General features: G+C 39.3%; 1 protein-coding gene across 1 annotated transcript; it reads right to left on the bottom strand.

The window, feature by feature from the left end:
* Window positions 1–788: 788 nt before the first annotated feature.
* Window positions 789–20853, bottom strand: LOC134449735 (meprin A subunit beta-like). The gene is made up of 14 exons (XM_063199843.1): window positions 20820–20853; window positions 10911–10940; window positions 10795–10826; window positions 9107–9118; window positions 8603–8681; window positions 8329–8452; window positions 8059–8234; window positions 7013–7231; window positions 6712–6867; window positions 6097–6321; window positions 5030–5479; window positions 2914–2977; window positions 1460–1507; window positions 789–963 (listed from the first exon to the last, which is right to left on the bottom strand). The coding sequence occupies exons 1-14, from the start codon at window positions 20851–20853 to the stop codon at window positions 789–791; spliced, it is 1824 nt and encodes a 607-aa protein (XP_063055913.1).
* Between the last annotated feature and the right edge of the window lie 645 nt (window positions 20854–21498).

The following is a 21498-nucleotide window of genomic DNA, read 5'->3' as shown; positions in this document are numbered from 1 at the left end:
CATGACATTTAACAGTGAACACAGTTTCTCAGTTTAAGTCAAACTTCAATTAATACAACAATGTTATAAATGCAACAAGAGTCCCACTAAGTTCAGAAGAAACAGTTGAGGCTTTCCCCTTTTTCATTTCAACATTTACTGTATTCCAATCAACAAATCCATGTTTTTTACACACCATTTTAATCTACTTTCTTTTAATGAATACCCGGTGTAAACAGCAAGACAAAGCATGTATATATCTAACACTGAGCTGTTTCCTACATTTAGATGTTTAGCAAATTGATTGATTACAGTGAGCACTGTTGTGATTTAGAGATGAAAATGTCTTTGCACCAGGGATTGACATTGGAATCTGCCAACTAGCCAAAAAACATTAGCAAAGTATATGTTATAATGATTGTGCTATTACATTGACTACTTTCGTTAAAGGTTTGTGCATCTGTGTGAAGAGTTCCACAAAAGCAACCACATTTACAAAAAATGTGCTTCAGCAAAAAAAAAAAAAAAACTTTAAGCAGCAAATGGCAGGTGAGTTACAACATGCAATCAAGGTCAAAAGCTTTGTGTTAAAGTCAGCCAAAATCTCCTCCAGGTGACCTCCCAATGTATAGTGACCTTGGCCAGTAGGGGGCACAGACTCATCACAATTCAAAAGGCAGGCATTATGTAGGCCTAGAAATGGCAGGTAAATGAACAAAAAAGGCTTCCATACGTGTAATATGATGGAATCTGGGAATATGCATATGTTAACAAAACCACAATGTGAGCACAAAACATGCCATCTGTGTTTACATCTCCGGCATGAACAACATATTTTCAGCAGATAGCACACTCTGCGGCTTCTTTCTGCAGCAACAGTAAACAAACAGCATCCCAATGAGGAAAGGCAACCATGCAGATATGAAGAGAACCCCCGGCGCAATCTCCACCTTGTAGCATGTGACAGAAAAGATGTTTTTACACCTGCAGGAGAGACATAGAGTTGAATGCAGGATAGGTTACTGTTTCCCGCATAAAGAAACAGAGTCATCATTTGTGCATTGGTTGGAAGCATAACTGGCTATCATGGAGAAATGGAGAAATCCACTCCTCTAAAATGAAATCAGTTGCAGCCAATGAAGATGTGCAGAGATAAGTGCCTTTGACTGTGTAGATAGGCCAATGGAAATTATTTTGAGAGCATTATTTTGAAGTTGGAAAAAAAAGTTCAGTGTTGCTTTAAATTTCCATGTCCCAAATCATCTGATGAGCAATACCAATACCAAAACCAATAAAGCAATATTGTTTCCAAGGTTTACTCTTACCTCAAGTTTTTTTTTTTTTTTTTTTTTGCTATACTACAGGCAGGCCTGCTATAGTTCTTCTGTCTGTTTTCCCCTTCATACGTTATGATAATGATTAAAGTAATATACACATGACATGATCATGCCCTGAAATCCATCTGAAGTCATTACTGTACCTGCCACTGGGGGGCGCTGGTGTACTCTCTGGAGTGCTGACATCATGCCTGATGGGAAGAGGAATAAAAGAAACTTCATCAAAACTTAATTGTGCCTGCCGTTCATGTGAAAGATAAAGTTGAACTTTGAACTGCCATTACGGTTCAATGTTCAGATTTCAAAATTGAACCTGGTGGTGGGTGATAATGTTGCATTTACAGATTCAGTTGTGGTAATGTTAGTTGGGGCTGTTGCATTCAGAGATGCCAGATTACCTGTCCAGCCCTGTACTCTGGTACACCATTTAAAGTAAAAGAGACTGATTAATTCACCTGATAGTTGAAGCAGTTGTTCTAGATGTTGTTTTGCTTGGGCTGGTTGGCATCGATGTGGTAATAGAAGACCTAGTTCAGTTAACAAAGATATTATTTTGTAAATTTACAGTTGTGGCACTTTACATTTTCCCTCCAAAACGACTTAAAAAATCAAATGGCATTGCGTTAGGTTACAATATTATTTAAACAAGTTTAATGTACTGATCAGGAAATACCAGTACATAAATATTGCGCAAGGGTTGGTGTAGATCAATTCCTTCTCTCTAAAAAAAGTTACTTAGTGCTTCTTCAGTAAAAAAGTCACATGGCTTATTTGACTTAAGTTGTGCTGCAGGTAACTAGAGCATATATAGTACCAATTATATTTCAAAATGGTGGTCTTAATTTGTTCTCTAATCCCTGTGAGGTTCTGTGTTGAGTGAAAAGCGTATTAAACCAACATTACGTGAAAGTCTCTTCATAATAGAAATGCTTCTTCCGATCCTCTACAGTATGCAATGTTATATTGTGTATAAACGTGTATATTCAAAGAACTGCTGCCTGTCCAATCATTTTTCAAGCACAGTTTTACATAATATTCAAGACAGCTTCATTCCACTTTTTTGCCTGTCCAATCTTATGTTACAGGACATCAACCAGCTCACTATGAAAGCAGGTCAAATGAGTCAATTTGCTTTGGTTTGATGTGTGATCTTACTGTGTTCCACATGGCCCATAGTCATTAGTTGGTGGTAGAGGACACACAGAGAAAAAGCTCTTTTCCATGGTCGGACAAGAGAGATTGTTCCCGTTTTGCAGAGCAGAGATGTCTACAAGATTTTTAGAAGATGAGAAAACAGAACGCAACCACAGAATACAACAATCATTGAAAATTATGATGGTGGCAAAAAATAAAATAGTTAGGCCTAATTAAAAATTCATTCCACAAGTAATAATGAGCAACACAGAAACTTGAATCATAGAAGTCCAAGTGATAACAAAATGAACAGAGATGATTACGTGAAGATGCTTCTTGAGAAAAGAGGGACGAAATAGCAGTGTGTATACCTTCCATGGATACAAGAAGAAATACATCTCCTCCTTTTAGAAACCCGCCGGATCTCAGTTCAGTGGTAGACATATACAGATAACCATCCCACAGTTTGTTGGTATAGAAGTCAAATCCCTCAAGTGTGCCATGGATTTCTGGTTGTCCAAACGTATCTGTATTGAGAAGAGGAACACATACAGTAGCTACAAATGTTTATTTAGTATGATGAGCAGTGAGATATTTTTTGAGTTTTCCCTAATAATAAAAAAACCCTACGCTAATCTTCATAATTCTGGACTAACCCTGCTTTGGCTGCATACATGCTTTGTGTTTCCCTATGGTGCTCCTTATGTCTTTGTTGGTAGGTCACTGAATAAAAGTATCCTGTACATGTAATCTAAACTTCTGAAGGACACATACACATTTTATAACTTACAGAGACTCATATGTGCTCCGTTGTAAGCCAAGAGGTTAGAATCTCCCTCTTAGTTTCTAAGGCCCTCATCATTTCGTGGATTGGCTTTGACAGGCTACCGTATTCTCAAAGGTATAGCCTACCATCCCTGGAAAGTGAATGACGACTTCATCGGCCAATCAAAAATACAACTCACATGCTTACACATGCTACTCCATTATGCTAAACCATGCACATGTACAGTATGTGTTACATAGGCCTACTACTAATAGAGAATGCCAACTTGACGTCATTGCCCTCAACAAATCTACTTTTAGGTCTCTAGTTTTCTTGCTTACAGGATTGGCGCACTACTATCTGACAGCCGCCAGAATTTGATTTGCCACGGTGAGGGCAAAAGTGTTGCCATCCCATTTGTTGTGTTGACAATGTCTTGAATAAGAATATGTCATGAATATGGCAACCTCTATTGTGTAAGAACTCTCCAGTAACTACACCGCATTCCACATTATTACGCAAATTAAATTTTTCGCTGTTTCCCCAAATAATCAATACAAATGACAGTCGTCATAATTTTCAAGTCATCAGCCATTAGAGTACAATTAAAACGTTTTTGAATGAACCTTCCAATGATAACGGTATTTTTTAAAATAATAAAAAACTTAAAATGCTCTGTTCCACCTTGTTAGGCAAAATAATTTTGTAGTGTTGTAATCCAAATGTCTTTCTTTTTTTCCATTTACATCAAAACAGTTGGAATTTGGTACCTTCTAAATTACATTTCAATGTTCAAAACTTGGTGATAAGCTCTTTGTCTCAGTAACTGGAATGCTGCGTTTAACATTGAAGTCAATGGCAGGGCATTGCATGGGAGTTATGGAAGCCCAGATATCCTTGATTCTTTGCTCTCAGCTGTTTTTGTTTGTTTGGTCTGGTGGCCCACACTTCACTCTTCAATATACCTGTAGATTTCCTTGGCACGTTTAGGTGCTTTGGTGGCAGTGGTGTAGTCTACGTAGAACGCAGGTATACGGAGTATACCCACTTCTAAATTTCTGGGATTTCAGTATACCCACTTAAAATTGATTGATCCATTATTTAGAATAGGGCAAATATATACAGTATACCCACTTTAAAAAATGCTCAAATATACAGTATACCCACTTCAAAAAAGTAGACTACACCACTGTTTGGTGGTATCGACATTCTAACTCACCAGACATAAAACCCCATTGAAAATGAATGGGATGTTATGTCTGATGAGATGGAATGTCATCACCTCCAAAGCACCTAAACGTGGCATGGAAATCTACGGGTATATTGACGAGTGAAGTGTGAGTCACCAGACCAAACAAACAAAAACAGCTGAGAGCAAAGCATCAAAGATATCTGGGCTTCCATAACTCCCATGCAATGCCCTGCCATTGACTTCAATGTTAAATGCAGTATTCCAGTTACAGCTTATAACCAAGTTTTGAACATTTAAATGTAATTTAGAAGGTACCAAATGCCAACTGAAAGAAATTTGGATTACAACACTATAAAACTGTTTTGCGTAATAATTTGGAACAGAGCATTTTAAGTTTTGTATTATTTTAAAAAATACCGTTATCATTGGAAGGTTCATTCAAAAACTTTTTAATTGTACTCTAATGGCTGATGACTTGAAAATTATGACGACTGTCATTTCTATCTGACTATTTGGGAAAACGGCAAAAAATGTCATTTGCGTAATAATGCGGTGTATAATCAGGACAATAGATTAAAATTAGGCCTACTCTTAAAGCATTTTTAAGATTTGCAAACTAACCAAAGTTCAACCGTGATGCATTTGAAGTGATGCTCTTTTGTTTCGACATGCGCCTCTGCATGTGTGGATTTTGGTCCAACACTGTAATTGTCACCTGTCTCTGGTGACAAGGCCACTTCAATCCAGCATCATGGACACCAGAGACCAGGTGGACAAAGACAACAACGTAATCTTGATGAAATGCTAATGCTAGTTGATATCGATAGCCTTCATGGGAATAATACGATGGGCTGGCGAGTACAGTTACATTCCTGCTGGCTTTTAACAGCCTTTCAAAGTCTCTCCCGTGCCATGTGTGATGGGGACATTCGGTCTCTGAGAGGTTGATGTCGTCCACAGAGAAGCCACCGCTTGAAGACCCTGATCCCTTGCGGCCCTCAAACTCCACCTGGAAGGTCTTGGAGGCGTCCAGGGGAACATGGTGGAGCTGCCAGTAATCAACTGGGGATCCTGGAAGACAATTTAACATGTAATTCTAAGCCTGGACGTTGAGGCTAGTGTTGCCTCAATGCCAAAAAGTATTCATCTGCTCATGAAGAGAGGAAGTGTATGATTTGGATGTCTGAAGATCTTCATTCATCCAAGTTATGTTAGGAGGCAAGGGCATTGTTGCGCTAGATGTTTAGAAAAATAAGCAGGCGCGTGGACCCATTCAAGGCGAGAGCAGGTTCGCACACTGAATAAGACACAAAAGTCAAGAGTTTTTTTTTTTTTTTACATTTTTCTCAGAGCACAGAGTAGACGTTTCAGCTTTCTGCCATCAGCAGTGCTCTGTGTGCTCTGTGCTCCAGATTATGTTAAGAAATGAAATTGTAAGCAACTGATCTTTTTGGAGCTTTTGACCACAATGATTATTTTGTCATGAGCCCTCTTGGCTGTGGACTAGTCACCTTCAGTTGGCAGAGATCACAAGGCCAGAACTGACAGAGCATCTTCATAATAAATCATTTTCAATATCAAAGAAGTTCAATTACTTACAACTTAACACATTTGGATAAAATGGAAATGAAGATAGCCTACTTAATCAGACAAGGTATATTAAAAATCTTTGACTTAATGTAATCTACCTTTTATCTGTCCTATGAGTCTTCGAGTTCCCTTGATATCGTCAGCACCATCAAATTCTCTTATCCAGATGTTGAGCTGGTCAGACTCACTCCCAGTATTGTAGTAGAAGAACTCAAGACACTGAACCTTGCAGCTTCTCTTAGGTGTCATACTCCTGGTCTGAAATATGGCAGAGTTTCCCATTGTCCCTCGCTTGGTGCTGAAGTGCATGAAGAAACCTGTGCCTGGAAAGGTTGACACTGAAAATTGCATTGATCTGTAGTTTACAGTAGAAATGGCAATGCTAAAACATTTCCTTATTCTTGAATGGTATTGATTGTCAACTGTTGAGAAGTGGCAGAGTTCGCCAAAGCATCTATTTCTGGAGGTCTTTGCTGTACTGAAGTCCTGAGTTTACATTTGATTTTCAGATGTTTATTTTGCTATACTGTTCACATTTCACTTGAGATCATAACTCAATCTTAACTTAAGTCTCAATGTCTGCCACTACACTATGTCCATGTCAATACCTTCAAAACAACTTATTCCAGATGCTGTTAACAAATACTGAAATCATGCTGTTCATCTGGTTTCTTTGGAGCAGAAAGCATGTTAAATACATGAGTAACTCTCACCCTGCTTGTCAGTGCCCAGTTGAGTGTGGTCAGATTGGGGACCTCCATCAGTTCTCCTCACTCTCAGCCATTCAGCTGAAGCCCTGGAGCAGACTGTCATTCCACACATTCCCTCATTGTCAAAGCTGCAGTGCTCCACAAAGGAGATGGAATCAGCTGTAAACACAAAACGGTGAACCATGACCACAATTCTCATCATAGTAGAATCATCACAGTTGCACACATCAGATTACTCCTACTTTTTTATTTTTATGACTCCTATAGTTCACTAATTCACAACATCAACCAAATTGATACATACTACATTCGTAGAACTTGTTGAGTTCTTCAACATCATAATGGCTCATGTCACGTCGTTGACCAATCACATCTTGATACTGTGGCAGTTTTGTGATGATTGTAGCTCCATTTCCATTGGTGAAATCATTTTTGGAGTAGTGCATGATGGACGAGTAGTCGTATGGGGTGCCCATGGTGCTGTTGGTATCATTGGTCCTGATTTCAAAATTATGCTCCTCACCTAAAGGTTAACAGTAGCATTGCATTAAGTGAAGTTTAACACAACATTTAAACAATACTTTACCGTACCTGCATGGTGCACTATTACCGTATGCACTATTGCAAGCCCTGTGGCCCCATATACACGCTGTTCCACCAATGGAACACTGTAATTGAAAAGTCACTACACTACTATGACATTAAACAGGGCCTTTAGTAATGCCTTGGTAATTGCCATTCTGGTAACAGCTAATTCATCTGAACTGGTTTTTTGTATAAACCCTTTGTAAATAATGAATTATCAACAAAATATTTACAAATGTTTGTAAATGAGTTAGAAATACTAGGTTAATTCAGCAGATACTGCTCTAGGGGCTCATTCCCATTCCACTGTGCAGTCGTCTGGTTGTTCTAACGGTAGGGACACATACACGCGAATTTGCGAACTTTGCCATTCATTCCTATGAGAGAGGCGAATGCAGGCGAAGGCAAGCGAACAGGAGCGAAGCGAAGCAAAATTATTACAGAAAGTTTAATGTTATGCAAATGAGGAGCGAATTTGCCTGCCGTGGCCCAATCAAACCAACAACATAACTGTTCCATTCCATTTGATTCACCACGACGACCTGATGACGGTTGGATTTTGCCTCTCTTCGCTTTGCTCGCTTCGCCTCCTATGTGTCCCTACAGTTACTCATTCACAAACCTGTTTTGTTCAATCAGTTCATTAATAACGATTTATTCAGTGTGACAGTGTTACCCAATTTGTGAACTTCAGTGTACAATATTCTATCATCCTCACATGTCAACAATTGTTTAATTTTAATAGGGAGGATAAAAAATAAAAACCTGATTCAATGTTTTTCCAGTTAATTGTGACATAATCATCCCGGTCATATCTGGACTGCTCATGCCAGAAGCCCAGTGTGTGCATAAGTTCATGCTCCACTATAGCAACAGTATCACAGCCAGAGCCAATGGACAAATCCTGTTCCTTTTCCTGTTTTCCTACCTGAGACCAACACCTACAAAAAATGGAAAAGCTTGTGTTTATATCAGACATTTCAATTGTGAGTGCTGCAATTGTTTGCAAATCAGTCTATTACGAGACAGTCCAACCCTAGGTCCTTCTTGATCACAATGTGTGATTCGTTGTTCCCCCACAATTTGGGCCTGAAGTCGATGCATGTTTTCAGTCTGAACTGCTCCAAGGCTCTCAGAATCACTCCTCTTGCATTCATATCTTCACAAACACAAGATCCAAATAAGTTTTGAATTAACTGAAGAAAAAAAAGGAAAACATGTAGGATGTATGGCTATTTCAGGTGATACTGTATTTCAGGGGAGAAGGCGTGAGGTAGACCAACGTAAAATATTCCAGTTATGTTCTTACCAAGGCTAGAGTGAAAGTGATAAGGTACAGGTAGGGTCCAGCGGTAATTTGCACCATGAATGGACCTTCTTCTTCTGACCTAAAATGAGAAGACACTCATGCATTTGGTATAACACTCCAAAGGGTTGGGTTGGTATAAGACTCCAAAGCCCTACTGAATAACAGTGACACAAACGACTATACAAACTGATCGTTTAACCTGTCTTTGGCAACATGTAGTAGACAGACAAGCCTACATGACACTCTCACTCGCACGCACGCACGCACGCACGCACGCACGCACGCACGCACGCACGCACGCACGCACGCACGCACGCACTCACTCACTCACTCACTCACTCACTCACTCACTCTCACACACACACACACACACACACACACACACACACACACACACACACACACACACACACACACACACACACACACACACACACACACACACACACACACACACACACACACACACAGCAAGAGAAAAACTTCTAAAGAGAGGTCCCTTACCTTGGTGGACGCCTGCAAGCAAGTTGAATACAAACACATAATACAAAAATGAGAACATTCAACTTTGTCTGAGCTCATGCTGAGGGAGTTCAAAAACAACAAAAGTTAATGCAGTAAAATGCACTGTTCAGATCTTGTGTAACACATTACATTACCTTATACACCCCCTGCGGCTTTAAGATAAGATAATGCCTCTCAGATAATTACACCTAATAGACCTAATTAGCGCTATAGGCTAGGTCTTGATGCTATGACATTAGGCTATGTTATGATAGTTTCCAGCGTAATCTTTTTTATGGCGAGAGGGCACACCTAGGCAAAACATTTAGATTAATAGACAGGACTTTGAAACCTCTCGAAGTTATTAGGGACATAAAACATAAGATTTTTTGTATTAAGAGTTTTCTGAATTTTATTTATTTTTATGCATATGACGCCAAAATTCATTAAATATGCGCATATTTAGGTTAAATTTCAAAAGCTACTGCAGTCACATTGGATGGTGCCAGACTCGAACATTTGGGCTCATTGTGTTGATACAGTAAAAATAAAACTTTCTGTAGAGGGGTTTGTGGCTATCTGCTTTTGTATGCCTATAAATCATGAAATACAGTTTAAAGTCCCAAACAAATGAAAAAACGTCATGCTTTTTAAAGAAACCTTGTTCTAAATCAAGATGTGAATGAGATATCAACAAACCCCTCTGCAGAAAGTTGCAGTAGGTGGCCAAGAAGGTTTTCCCAAAGTTAGGTGTGTGTAAGTACAAGAGAAATTGAGATATCGCCTTTTCCATGCAACAAAAAAAAATCATAAAATCGCATTTTGATAAAAACGTGTTTAAAGTTTTGCATTCAGTCAGACTATGAATGACATATCCATAAACTCTTTGATACACAGAAGTAGGGGTATGTATAAATATGTCTTGGTTTACCTGGTTTGGTGTATCTGGGTATTAGAGAATTAGGTATTCCATGATTTTTGCTTCTTTAATTTATGCCAAATTAATGGTCGCACTCATACAGTACAAAATTACACAAAATAAGCAACCAAATGACTTTTAATGGCATTTTTCTGTCATTATTATGAAAGAAGACAAATTCAAATTCAATGAAACAATCACCCAAATTTGAGAAAAATGCCATTTGGGGTGTGCCCTCTCGCCTTAAAAAGGACTTTTGTTGTTGTCTTTGTTTGTGTGGGTGTGTCTGTGCATGTGTGGTCACTTTCTCATGTGAACCCCGGGACAATTGGTACCGTGCGGCAGCCTCCAGAGCTGGTGTGAATGTGGGAATGTGTGTTATGTGTATTTTGAAAGCGCTTTGAATTCAACTTCATAGTTGTGATACTGTATATGTTGTATTGTATTGTGTTGTATTGTATTGTATTGTATTGTATTGTATTGTATTGTATTGTATTGTATTGTATTGTATTGTATTGTGTTGTATTGTAATAAACAATGATTTGCATATTTGATTCAGGAGCTAAAATCCAGAGCCACATTTTCCAAATGACCTGGGTCCAACTCCAATTTGGAATATGTGCTTCTGGATTGTAGCTTCTGAATGCAGGCTGTCCTTTATTGATAAATACATAAGCTACATTTGTTTCATTGTTAGAAATGTTTTCCATGGTACATATCAGGTGCAAATAATACCACATTTCGAAAATCTATTACAATGAGACCTCACCATCTTGATGTCGCCTTCAAATAGGTCCAAACCTACAGACATGGAAATATAGAGCTATGAGGCAGTGTGTCATTCTGTGCTGTTAGTTATTGTAGTTTACAAACATTTAGGCCTACCTTTGTTTATCACTGTGATGTCACCATCATCTGTGTCAAGAGGGGAAGTAATGTGAGCATAATATAACCACAAGAACATGAGCATTTGATGCTTTTAGTCTGGAAAGCACACTGTAAAGATAGGAGAATTTGCAGTTAGCCACTGTGGGTGAATCTTAAAGCTCTCTGGGGAACCTATAGGTTATTGGAAGAAAACTTGTGTAACCCCTACTAGTATGTTCTTAAGGAGACCCCCCCCCACACTCAGTGTTAACACGGTCAGAGTCAATCCAGTCAGTATTGGGTTGGTGGGGGGAGTAATTAATTAGTGCTCTTCCCCATTCTCCTCCTCCTCCTCCTCCTCCTCCATTACTGAGTACCCATCTCGCCTCACTGCTTTCTTGAGGCGCCGTTTGGAGTTGCCCTTTGCATGGGTGAGGCATAAATGCAATTCCATTGTGTACAGTGAGCACTGTGTGCTGTGGAGTACTGTCTCACAATGACACAATTTCACTTAAACGTTTAATTTTTTACTGTGTAGATGGTTACCCCACTCTCCACAAACAGGATTCCCAAAGAAACTTTAGGGCAGTGGTTCTCAACCTTGTTTGAAAAAAACAACATTGTCCTTATTATTACAGTATAATTCAGTACCCATTAGAGAACTTTTGTAGGGATTTCCCTACAATTTTCAGTGCATGTATATGTACCGTACACATACCTTTTACTCGTGCATAGGCCTAAACATAGAAAAAAGGTTCAGGTTAATTTTGAATTACTGCTCATTCAAATCAACCATCAAATTATGCAGAAGATAGTTACGCACGGTAATAATTTTACAATGGCTTGATTAAAGGCTATATTTTACTGGGAAATGTTTGGAATAGCAAGTAATTTTCTATATTAGCACTATTTCTATGTTTGTAAAACAGTGTGTGACCTGACCAACCGTATCTCGGTCATTTCGTGAAGTTTTCACGAAAACAAATGGGGAAATTAACTTTAAACTTCGTGGAGCATTCACGTTATTGCCCGTTTTTCGTGGTTGGGCAATGCTTCCGCTGCCTATTCATTTGAATTGCCCGACTGCTGCCTAGCAACCCACTAGTTTGACGCCCTTTCGGTACTGTCACATGGTAATCAAACATTTCAAACAAGCAATTTAGGGTTAGGGTTAGGTTTAGGGTTAAGGTTAGGGTTAAGGTTAGGGTTAGGGTTAGGGTTAGGGTTAGGTTTAGGTTTAGGTTTAGGGTCGTATGACATAAGGCTTAAGTACCGAAAGGGCGTCGAATTAGTGAGTCCCGAGTGTATCAGCAGTGTTCTGTCAGCACCCCCTCCCTGCCCCTGCAGACGCTTGGATAACCATAGCAACAACACAAGCTGAAAATACAGACAGAGAGAGCGCCTGTGCAGAAATACGCTTTGAGCGCCTGTGCAGAAATACGCTTTGTCGAGTTTCTGTCAATGACGTTGTCAGTGTAGTTTTCAAATGCAAACCTACTGAGTTTTGACAATTTCTGTAAATTCTCCTATAGGTCTTTTTTTATAAAACTTTGCATGGCCTGGCGCCACCTTGTTTACAGGATTTTGTAAAATATCGTCAAACACGAGTAACTCGAGCAGTGGTCAATAAAGATGTAGAGATTCCTTTCAGGAAAACCTCTTTCAGTTAAAATGCATTATCTACTAAAGGCGAAACATTATGGAACTCTATTCCACTGCATATAAGGGAATGTCCCTCTTTAGCCACCTTTAAGATGGAGTATAAAAAGTGGCTTCGAGCCCAACAAACATGTTCACACTGATGGTCTGAGCCTCTACACAGTGTACACGCACACACGCACACACACACTCACATAACACATGGCCCTATTTTGGGACCTTTTTCTTTTCTCTTTTCCTTTTAGTTACATGCATGATTTTTGCTTCTTTAGTGGGTTTTATTTCTTTTGTTACTAACAGTCTGTTTTGATATTGGATGAATGTTTGGGATTTTAAATTCTATTGCTTGTAAACATCTAGCCTGCCTATTTTGGACACCAGATGGAAATTAGCCCTTGGGCTACAATCTGGCATATTTACATATATGTACATGTATGTATATGTTCATTAATGTGCAATGTCCTGAAGAAATAAAGTAAAGTAAAGTAAAGTAAAGTAAAGTAAAGTAAAGTAAAGTACAGAGGTGGAGTCTATCTTTGGACAAAGAGTGAAATATATTTAAGTCCCAAAAAGTAGTCCACTTACAACTGTTACAACTAACCCTTGGTTTACATCCACTTTTCATGCAGCTAAACATTGCCAATGACTTTCCAAAGTATCTGACTCGTAGGCCTACAATCAACAATACAAACCAAACGGACAGAGTAAAAGTCCTGCTTAGGGCCTCCGCACACTGGTTCCACCAAAGCAGTGCTCTACCAAGATTTAATTCCACTGTTCAATACAGCCCCCCACAACGGCTCGATGTCCACGAATGCGCCGTATTTAACAAACGTTTCGACATGCGTCTTCATCGAGGACTCTGATGAAGACGCATGTCGAAATGTTAGTCTTACTGCACTGAAAAAATAATTAACAAAAAATAGACATCCGTGTGGCACCAGATTATTTTTGTTGAAACTTTGTTAGAGAAGTCTGGAATCTGACTGTGACTGGTGCAACGTTCATTTGGCCCATACTACATTTCAGATTTTATTACATACGGTGTTCCTTAGGTACAGTAAGTTAGACTAGCATGTATGTTATTTTAGTAACCTCTGGCCCAAAAGGCAAGCCCACTTGTAGCATTTTCTGCAAGAATGCAGTCTAGTTAGGATCAGTTGGTTCATTGAATTGGCCGCTGCAAAAAATGGCTGTTTTTTACTTTCTGCACCTGGGTTTTTCCACCTCTACACAGATCACATGTGCAACAAGTAGGGAAATGAGTCATTGTCATTTTGTATGTGTGTGTAGGTAGAACACCACACAGGTTGTGGTGTCTAGATGTTTCAGTGGTGTGTGTGTGTGTGTGTGTGTGTGTGTGTGTGGGGGGGGGGGGGGGGGGGGGGGGGGGGGTTGGGGGGGGGGGGGGGGGGGGGGGGGGGGGGGGTGGTGGGGGGGGTGGGGGTCACACTGTTACCTTAAATGTACAGCAGGACAAGAGTGGTTTTGGTTTCAAAATTATTTTGGATTTAAATAATGAAAGAAAAACACAATGATCAACTTACCTCCTTGATGTTTCCCGTAAGGTGTTCTAGGCCTTTAAATTGTGAATGAGTTGAATGTGTAAGTGAGTAAATTTACAAATGATAATGAAATTGACATGTGAACATTTGTTTAATAAGTGCCTCGAGCTCTCGAGCCAAGCCCTCACCTTCATTTATCTTGGTCATTTCAGCGGCATATATTTCTGTGTAACAAGCAAATAACACTACTGATGAAGTTATATGGAATTGTAATGGAATGCAAGTAAGGTCAGTAAGGTTTTTGTTTAATGTATCTTATGTGAATTAAGCTTCACATACCTGTGTTACTTGGTTGAGGCTTAAATAAATCAATCAAAATAAAATAGTTATGTTAATTCTACAAAGCGGATTCCAAAAAAGTTGGGACACTTGGTATTTTGTGAATAAAATCAAAATGCTGGCATTTTCAAAACATTCAATCCATGCATAAGATGAACAATGGCACTAGGTCAACATAGGAACCGTTAAAATGAGGCAAAACATTGTTTTGAGGGAAATATGTGGTCATTTAAAATTTGACCCATGCAACAAATCTCAAAAAAGTTGGGACAGGGCCAAAAAATGTTGTAATAGTTGAATAATTCTAAAAATAACACAAGGAGGAATATTTTGAAAGGAACTATATTGACAGCCAACATGAATGCACAGATAAAATACCATCAGAGAAAGGCTGTGGCACTCAGAAGCGAAGATTTTGAGGGACTAATTACTGATCTATTACACAGAAAGATTGAATTATCAAAATTGCAGGCATATAAGGCCTATTTCTGTAATGTAGAGTTCTGTGAAATCATTGCACGAGTTATGAGATCATGACATACCCATCGTCAATAAGCCAACTATGACACTCCAACAATGACAGCTGTTGAAAAAATGACCATAAACACAACACTTGATTAAGGCACATGATGCAGACATTAAACAGAGTTGCAAGTGGCAAAGCTCATTCTATATGGACCTATGTGACATGTGAAACTGTCCTCTGATTACAGAATGGAAAATATTTCATTCTTTTTTAAAATCATGGAGTCATGCACCCTCCAGGTTATGAAGAAAATGAATACTTCAGCTTGATTTAGTGGTCAGTCTGAAAGACTGCATATATGATGGTAAAGGGGTGCAGAGATGCATTGGTTATGGTCTTCTTACTCATGTAGAGCATTAAAATGAGGGCTGAATGACATATTCAGACTTTAAACAGCATACATAGCTACCAAGGCATTATATTTTGGAGCACAGTCTTAAGATATTGCCCCATAATGATGGTAAATTTCAATCTCTACTATGTTCCAATAGTGTGGTTCCATCATAAGAGTAAACAGGTGACAAAAGTGTTTTCTTGCAGTGAGGATATGCCACGTATTAAGCATAACAAGAAGGTAAACAAGTCGAAGAACACACCTATCAGTTGAGCTGCTGAAATCATGTCTCGCACATCAAAATATCTATTTTTCAAATAAAATCATGCCATCAGTCAAAGTATTTAAATATTAAGTCTCCTCCCTTGTGTTGTGTTTAGTCTTATCCAACATAAAACACATTTTATTGGACCTGTCCCAACTTTTTTGGAATTTGTTGCAAGGGTGAAATTTTAAATGATCACATAATTACCCCAAAACAATCATTCTGCTTGGCTTTAACAACTGATATGTTGTCTGTACACAATGCTCTACCTTATTAACATATTGAATGTTTTGAAAATGCCAGCATTTTGATTTTATTCACAAAATACCAAGTGTCCCAACTTTTTTGGATTCCGCTTTGTACTTCAACAACACTTTAATAAAACCATTGCTGATCTTAATTAACCAAAGTTGAATATACCTGTGGAATGCCCAACACATTGGTCAGGCTCAGCAACAAAAAAAGAAAACGCAGCATTACTCCTATAGAAGCAAAATAAAACATTCATCTCAGACTGTGTTCCACTGTGACTGTATGATATTGAAATACTGGTACAAATATTGTGAGGTGACATGATATTACTTACCACTTGGCATCTCCACTCGACTAAATGAATGAATGGTTTGCACGAAGGGGTTGTCTTCAGTTAAATACAAGGAAATGCGCTGTCGTCACCACTTCCTCTACCACCACTGTATCCATCAGCACTTTTCAACCCACTTTTTAATGTTGTTCCTTATTCAGTAGACTTATAGCGTTAAAATTAAGATATACATGTACAACCAAGAACATAAAGCTTTAATCGTTTAACCCGTTAAGACATGGCGTTATAAATTTGCTGAGACCAGAATGAAAATGACCAAGTCGTAGTGCATTACTAAAAGCCCTGTGTTATGTCATAGTATTGCAGAGCTGGTATCTTTTCAATGACTATTACAGTGTTCCACTGGTGGAACGCTGTGCATTATGGGGCTACGGGGCTATGACATAGTCTCCTGTTATAAATTTGCTGTTACCAGAAATGGCAATGGCTAAGTCATCATGTATTACATATGCACAAGTCATAGAAGGAAAATGAATCACGTTTTATCTCTATACCATGGAAAGACATAGGCAAGACATACACAGGACTGATATTTTACAGACTGACATAAAGTGCAAGACAGGGCAGGTAACAGTGATAGACTGGTAACAATACGTGATTAATAAAAAATACAATACAAATGAACATTTAACATTGAACATTTAACATGTAGACAGAAAGATATAGAATGTAGACAACATTACAATAATAAGACAATAATAACTGTGACAGTAGCAAACAGTAATAATAATAATGGCTATATACAAAAGTAGTAGATTGGAGTAGCAGCATTGTGAGCAGCACGTTGTATTGTCTTATTGTTCAAGTGAGGTAGTGCAGGAAGGTGCAAAGTCACATAAGTGAAAGGGAAAGGGAAAGAGTAATGTGGTTCTTTATTCAGTGGTGGTGGTGGTGGTGGGGGGGGCACAACAGTTCTTGTTAGTGGAGGACTGAGGTAGTGCAGGTAAGGTGCAGTCTCATGGTGCAGTACCATAGGTGCTGTGTGTGTGTGTGTGTGTGTGTGTGTGTGTGTGTGTGTGTGTGTGTGTGTGCGTGTGCGTGTGCGTGTGTGCGTGTGCGTGCACGTGCGTGTGGTGTGTGTGCATTCTTGTGGGGTAGTGCAGTTCCAGTCCAGTAGTAGAAAACAAAAAGTCAAAGCTGTGCTGCTGTACTACACACAGTGCAGACCAGCATAGTCCATTGTAGTCCAGTGGTTAAGTAGCATTTTAGCAGCATAGTTGGAGGTGCAAGTCTCAGTGCAAGCAGTTCTTGGTCTAAGAGATCTGAGAGTGTGGTTAAGGTAGTCACATGGAGCAGTTCCCTAGAATGTGTGTGTGTGTATGTGTGTTGTGGTGTGTGTGTGTGTGTGTGTGTGTGTGTGTGTGTGTGTGTGTGTGTGTGTGTGTGTGTGTGTGTGTGTGTGTGTGTGTGTGTGTGTGTGTGTGTGTGTGTGTGTGTGTGTGTGTGCGCGTGCGCGCGCGCTTTGTGTTGGACTGGAGGCTCCTGTACCTCTTTCCGGAGGGCAGGAGACTGATCAGGTTGTGTGCTGGGTGCTAAAAGATAACAGCACAATTGATTTTTTAAAATGAAACCTTTTGGACCTTGTTTATCATTAATCTTTCATGTAGGCATGCACAAATAGGGATGAGGTGGGTGGTGCAAAAGTACTGCCCCTTTTGCCCTATACAAAAATGCCCCTTTCAGTCTTTTTCTTTTCGAAGTCTGTTTCTTTTTTTCAGTTTATGTAGGTCTACTGTCCATGTTGAAATGATCATAAGGAAATGCTTGACAATTTAGTAAGCATTATATAATATAACAGGCCTAATATAATATAGGCCTAATATAATATAATATAATATAATATAATATAATATAATATAATATAATATAATATAATATAATATAATATAATATAATATAATGTAATATAATAAGTACCACATGCCCCGTGCCCCCCACCCCACAACCCTCAAGCACTTGCCCCACAAAATGTTTGTACATGCCACTGATTTTACACTAGTGTCACACTAACCACAACCAGTGAGAGAGAAGTGAGAGGTTGGTTTTAAACGTAAGACCACAGGGTTTATCGTATATGAGTTCTAATCTAAAAGAGTCTGGCTTTAACACTAGAACTACCACGGAGGGGTCAATTGACCTTTTTACCTAAAAGTCCCACAAGAGGGTCATTTAACCCTTTGGACCCCCTGTGGACACTCCTTTTGTTGTGGAAATGTGGCTGTTAGCACCTCACAGCTGTCACTTGAGACACAGAGTGTGTGTGTGTGTGTGTGTGTGTGTGTGTGTGTGTGTGTGTGTGTGTGTGTGTGTGTGTGTGTGTGTGTGTGTGTGTGTGTGTGTGTGTGCGCGCGTGTGTGTGGATCATTTCCAATGCCTGTTGAGTGCTGTATCTCTGCATCTTCGTTCCTTGGAGAGGAGCTTCTTTCACCACAAAATTCTTGAGGGAAGTGAAGCAGTAGTCCACATGCACTGGTATTTATCCATCTAACAATTGGCAGATTGCATTCACATGAGTCGTTATGGTCACATGGCACACGTTACAGTTTTTCTCGATTGGTTTGGCTAATTTCTCGAAACTGAGATGACATTCTCAAAACAACACGGACAAATCCCCAAACCAACTTGCAATTTCCCAAAACAGTATGGCATTTTTCATTGCTTTCATCAGATATCAAATGCTTTTTACATGTCTCAAATGTTTAGTACATCTCTGCAGATGGATATGTACAAATACCCTTCAGTTGACACATTCAGCACAGATTTAGCACATTTTCCAAAAAAATTGACCTTGCTTATCTAAACGAATTAGACAATTCTCAGTCTAATGGTTGCCCTCTCCAAAACACGTCAGCATTATTTCATTGTGTAAGTCATCATATGCAAAGTGGTCTACGCAATTCCCAAAACAGTCAAGGACATCATATTTTAAGAATTTCATTACATAGTAAATGTTCAACAGGTCAGATGGTATTGTAACTTTACTAGTTAGTAGAAAATAATTTTACAACCGTGTATACTACAGTTTCCTCTGTTATTTGGCTAATTTCATGACATTTTTTCAAACGACATTCTGTTTTGAACAATTGCTAGTTGCTTTGGCATTTGTCCATGTTATTTTGTGAATATTATCTCTGTTTTGAGAAATGAGCCAAACCCATGAGAAACCTGTGATATATGAGCATTACTCTCTGTATATGAATTTACAGTAAAGAAAGTTACTGATAAATGTCCTTGGTAAATCATCTGTGTTGTCAAACTTCAATGGTTTCACTCACTTTTTCATTTTTATACATAGTCGAAATCTGTTAGCTGAACGTAGATAAAACACCTAACCATTTTGACTGGCAGTGCTTACACAATGGCAAAGGGACAATTTATTTTGGGGGTACTGATGATATATGTGGGGAAGAAATTTAGTTTTGACACACGGGTAAACTGTTTTTGGGGTGATATGAGCGAGTGATGAGGATCCATGTAGTTATGCTGAACCATCCAGTTTATTTTGACAGAAGGACTAAATGAATGCAAATGAGCCAAAGCAATTGAGAAGGATCTATGCCATTTTGATGGCACTGACTATTTATATGTGAGACGGTTTAGTGCTGATGCAAGAATGAGGTGTTTTGGGAGGTATATGACATTTTGCCAGTTATCTGAACTGTTGTGCAGAAGTGTAAGAATGTTTGGCCAAATGACCCAATGGTTATAGGAATGTCATCTCAGTTTCAAGAAATGAGCCAAACCAATCGAGAAAAAACTGTAATTCAACCATTATCTGGTTGCAGTCATATGATACGTCATGATCACATGGGACATTCACAAGTTCATTGATGACTTATATGAAGAAAATGTGCTGACATGTTTTCAGGACAACCATTACACTGAGAATCAACCAATTGGGATAGATCAGCAAGGTACATTCATTTGAAAATTCTACTAAACGTAAGCTGATTGTGTTAACTGTAGGATACTTGTACATAGCCATTTGCAAGGATGTACTAAATGATTGAGACATTTGATGAAAGCAATGATAAATGCCATTCTGTTGTGAGGAACTGCAAATTAGTTTTGGGATTTGTCCATATTTTGAGAATGACATCTCAGTTTCAAGAAATGAGCCAAACCAATGGAGAAAAACTGTAACACACTGTCCGCCAAACTGTGCTATCTGTCTTTGCTGCTGATATCTTCATGCAAGTTGCTATTTACCTGTGGTGATTTTGGAGGCTGACAGCCCTTGGGAAGAAGCTGTCTGTCCCTGTTTGTCTTGGCTGTTAGAACTGTAAGGTGTGACCCCCTCACCCCTCACCCCACACACGGCCCCTAACAGCCTCATTACCATAACAAAATGAGTGATTAGTGTATTAGGTAAAAGCCGCCGGGTCAAATGACCCCTCTCTGGTACTTCTAGGTAGGCAGAAAAATCCTGGTAGTTCTAGTGTTAACTCTCAATTCAAACTTTAATTGTAGTTCAGTGAGGAGTACACATGCATTCATACATAATTTGTTGCAATGAAGTTCAGAATCACAAATTGTCGTGTGAGTCAGGGGTAGTTTTGATTGTGTGGTTTTCACATCGGAAATGGCTTTTTTGTCTTTGCAGGCAGCCGTGTTCACTGGAAGAAAACTGTTATTGTGGTCAGAAGTAACTGCATTTGTGTCACTGATGCCCTTTATGTACAGTCATATGTGTACCTGCCCAGTCGGTGTGGAAAATGTTCACCGCCATCGGCTTGGGAGGGAAAGAAAGGTCTCAGCTCGCAGGATGGGGGAGGCAGCGGAAAAAGCCTCATGCTGGTTATGGAGCAGGAGGGAGGAGGTTAGTTGGAAGCCAAGAGTAGGAGCTGGGCAGTGACTTTGCCAGCACTGCCGACCCACCACCGGGAGGCTGTTGTGGTTCAGGGTCGAAACAGCCAGTGAACGGTGGATGCCACCTGATTTCCTCCTGGCCAAGGCTACATTCACTCAGGGTGAATGAAGGAGAAGCGTCATCGGATGTATGTGTAAATGGAGATGTTAAGCACTAGCAGGTGGTTGAGATTCCACACCAGCAATTGAGAGAGCAACAGTTCTTGCACCATGGTTTGACAGTGGAATCTGCCAACTAGGGTTGCCACCTCTGTCTGAAAAAAATCCTCTTTCAAACTCAATCGACCTTTTTGCTTGTACACAATGGTATCCTTCATTCATTATCCAGGAAAGTATATACATGTATTTTTTCATGTTGTATGTAGTTCTGGAGGAAGTCTTAGAGTGATTGACAGCTGTCATCATTACAAGCTCCCGCCTTTGCGCAAATTTAAATCCCTCCTTCCCTGAATTGTCCCACCACCTCCCCTTACTCCTCCATTTCACTAGATCACCCAGCTACATT

This window comes from Engraulis encrasicolus, chromosome 5 (genome assembly GCF_034702125.1).
Source record: "Engraulis encrasicolus isolate BLACKSEA-1 chromosome 5, IST_EnEncr_1.0, whole genome shotgun sequence".
In the NCBI taxonomy this organism is placed as follows: Eukaryota; Metazoa; Chordata; class Actinopteri; order Clupeiformes; family Engraulidae; genus Engraulis; species Engraulis encrasicolus.
Note: the sequence above shows the minus strand (reverse complement) of the source record. Positions and strands in the feature narration are given on the sequence as shown.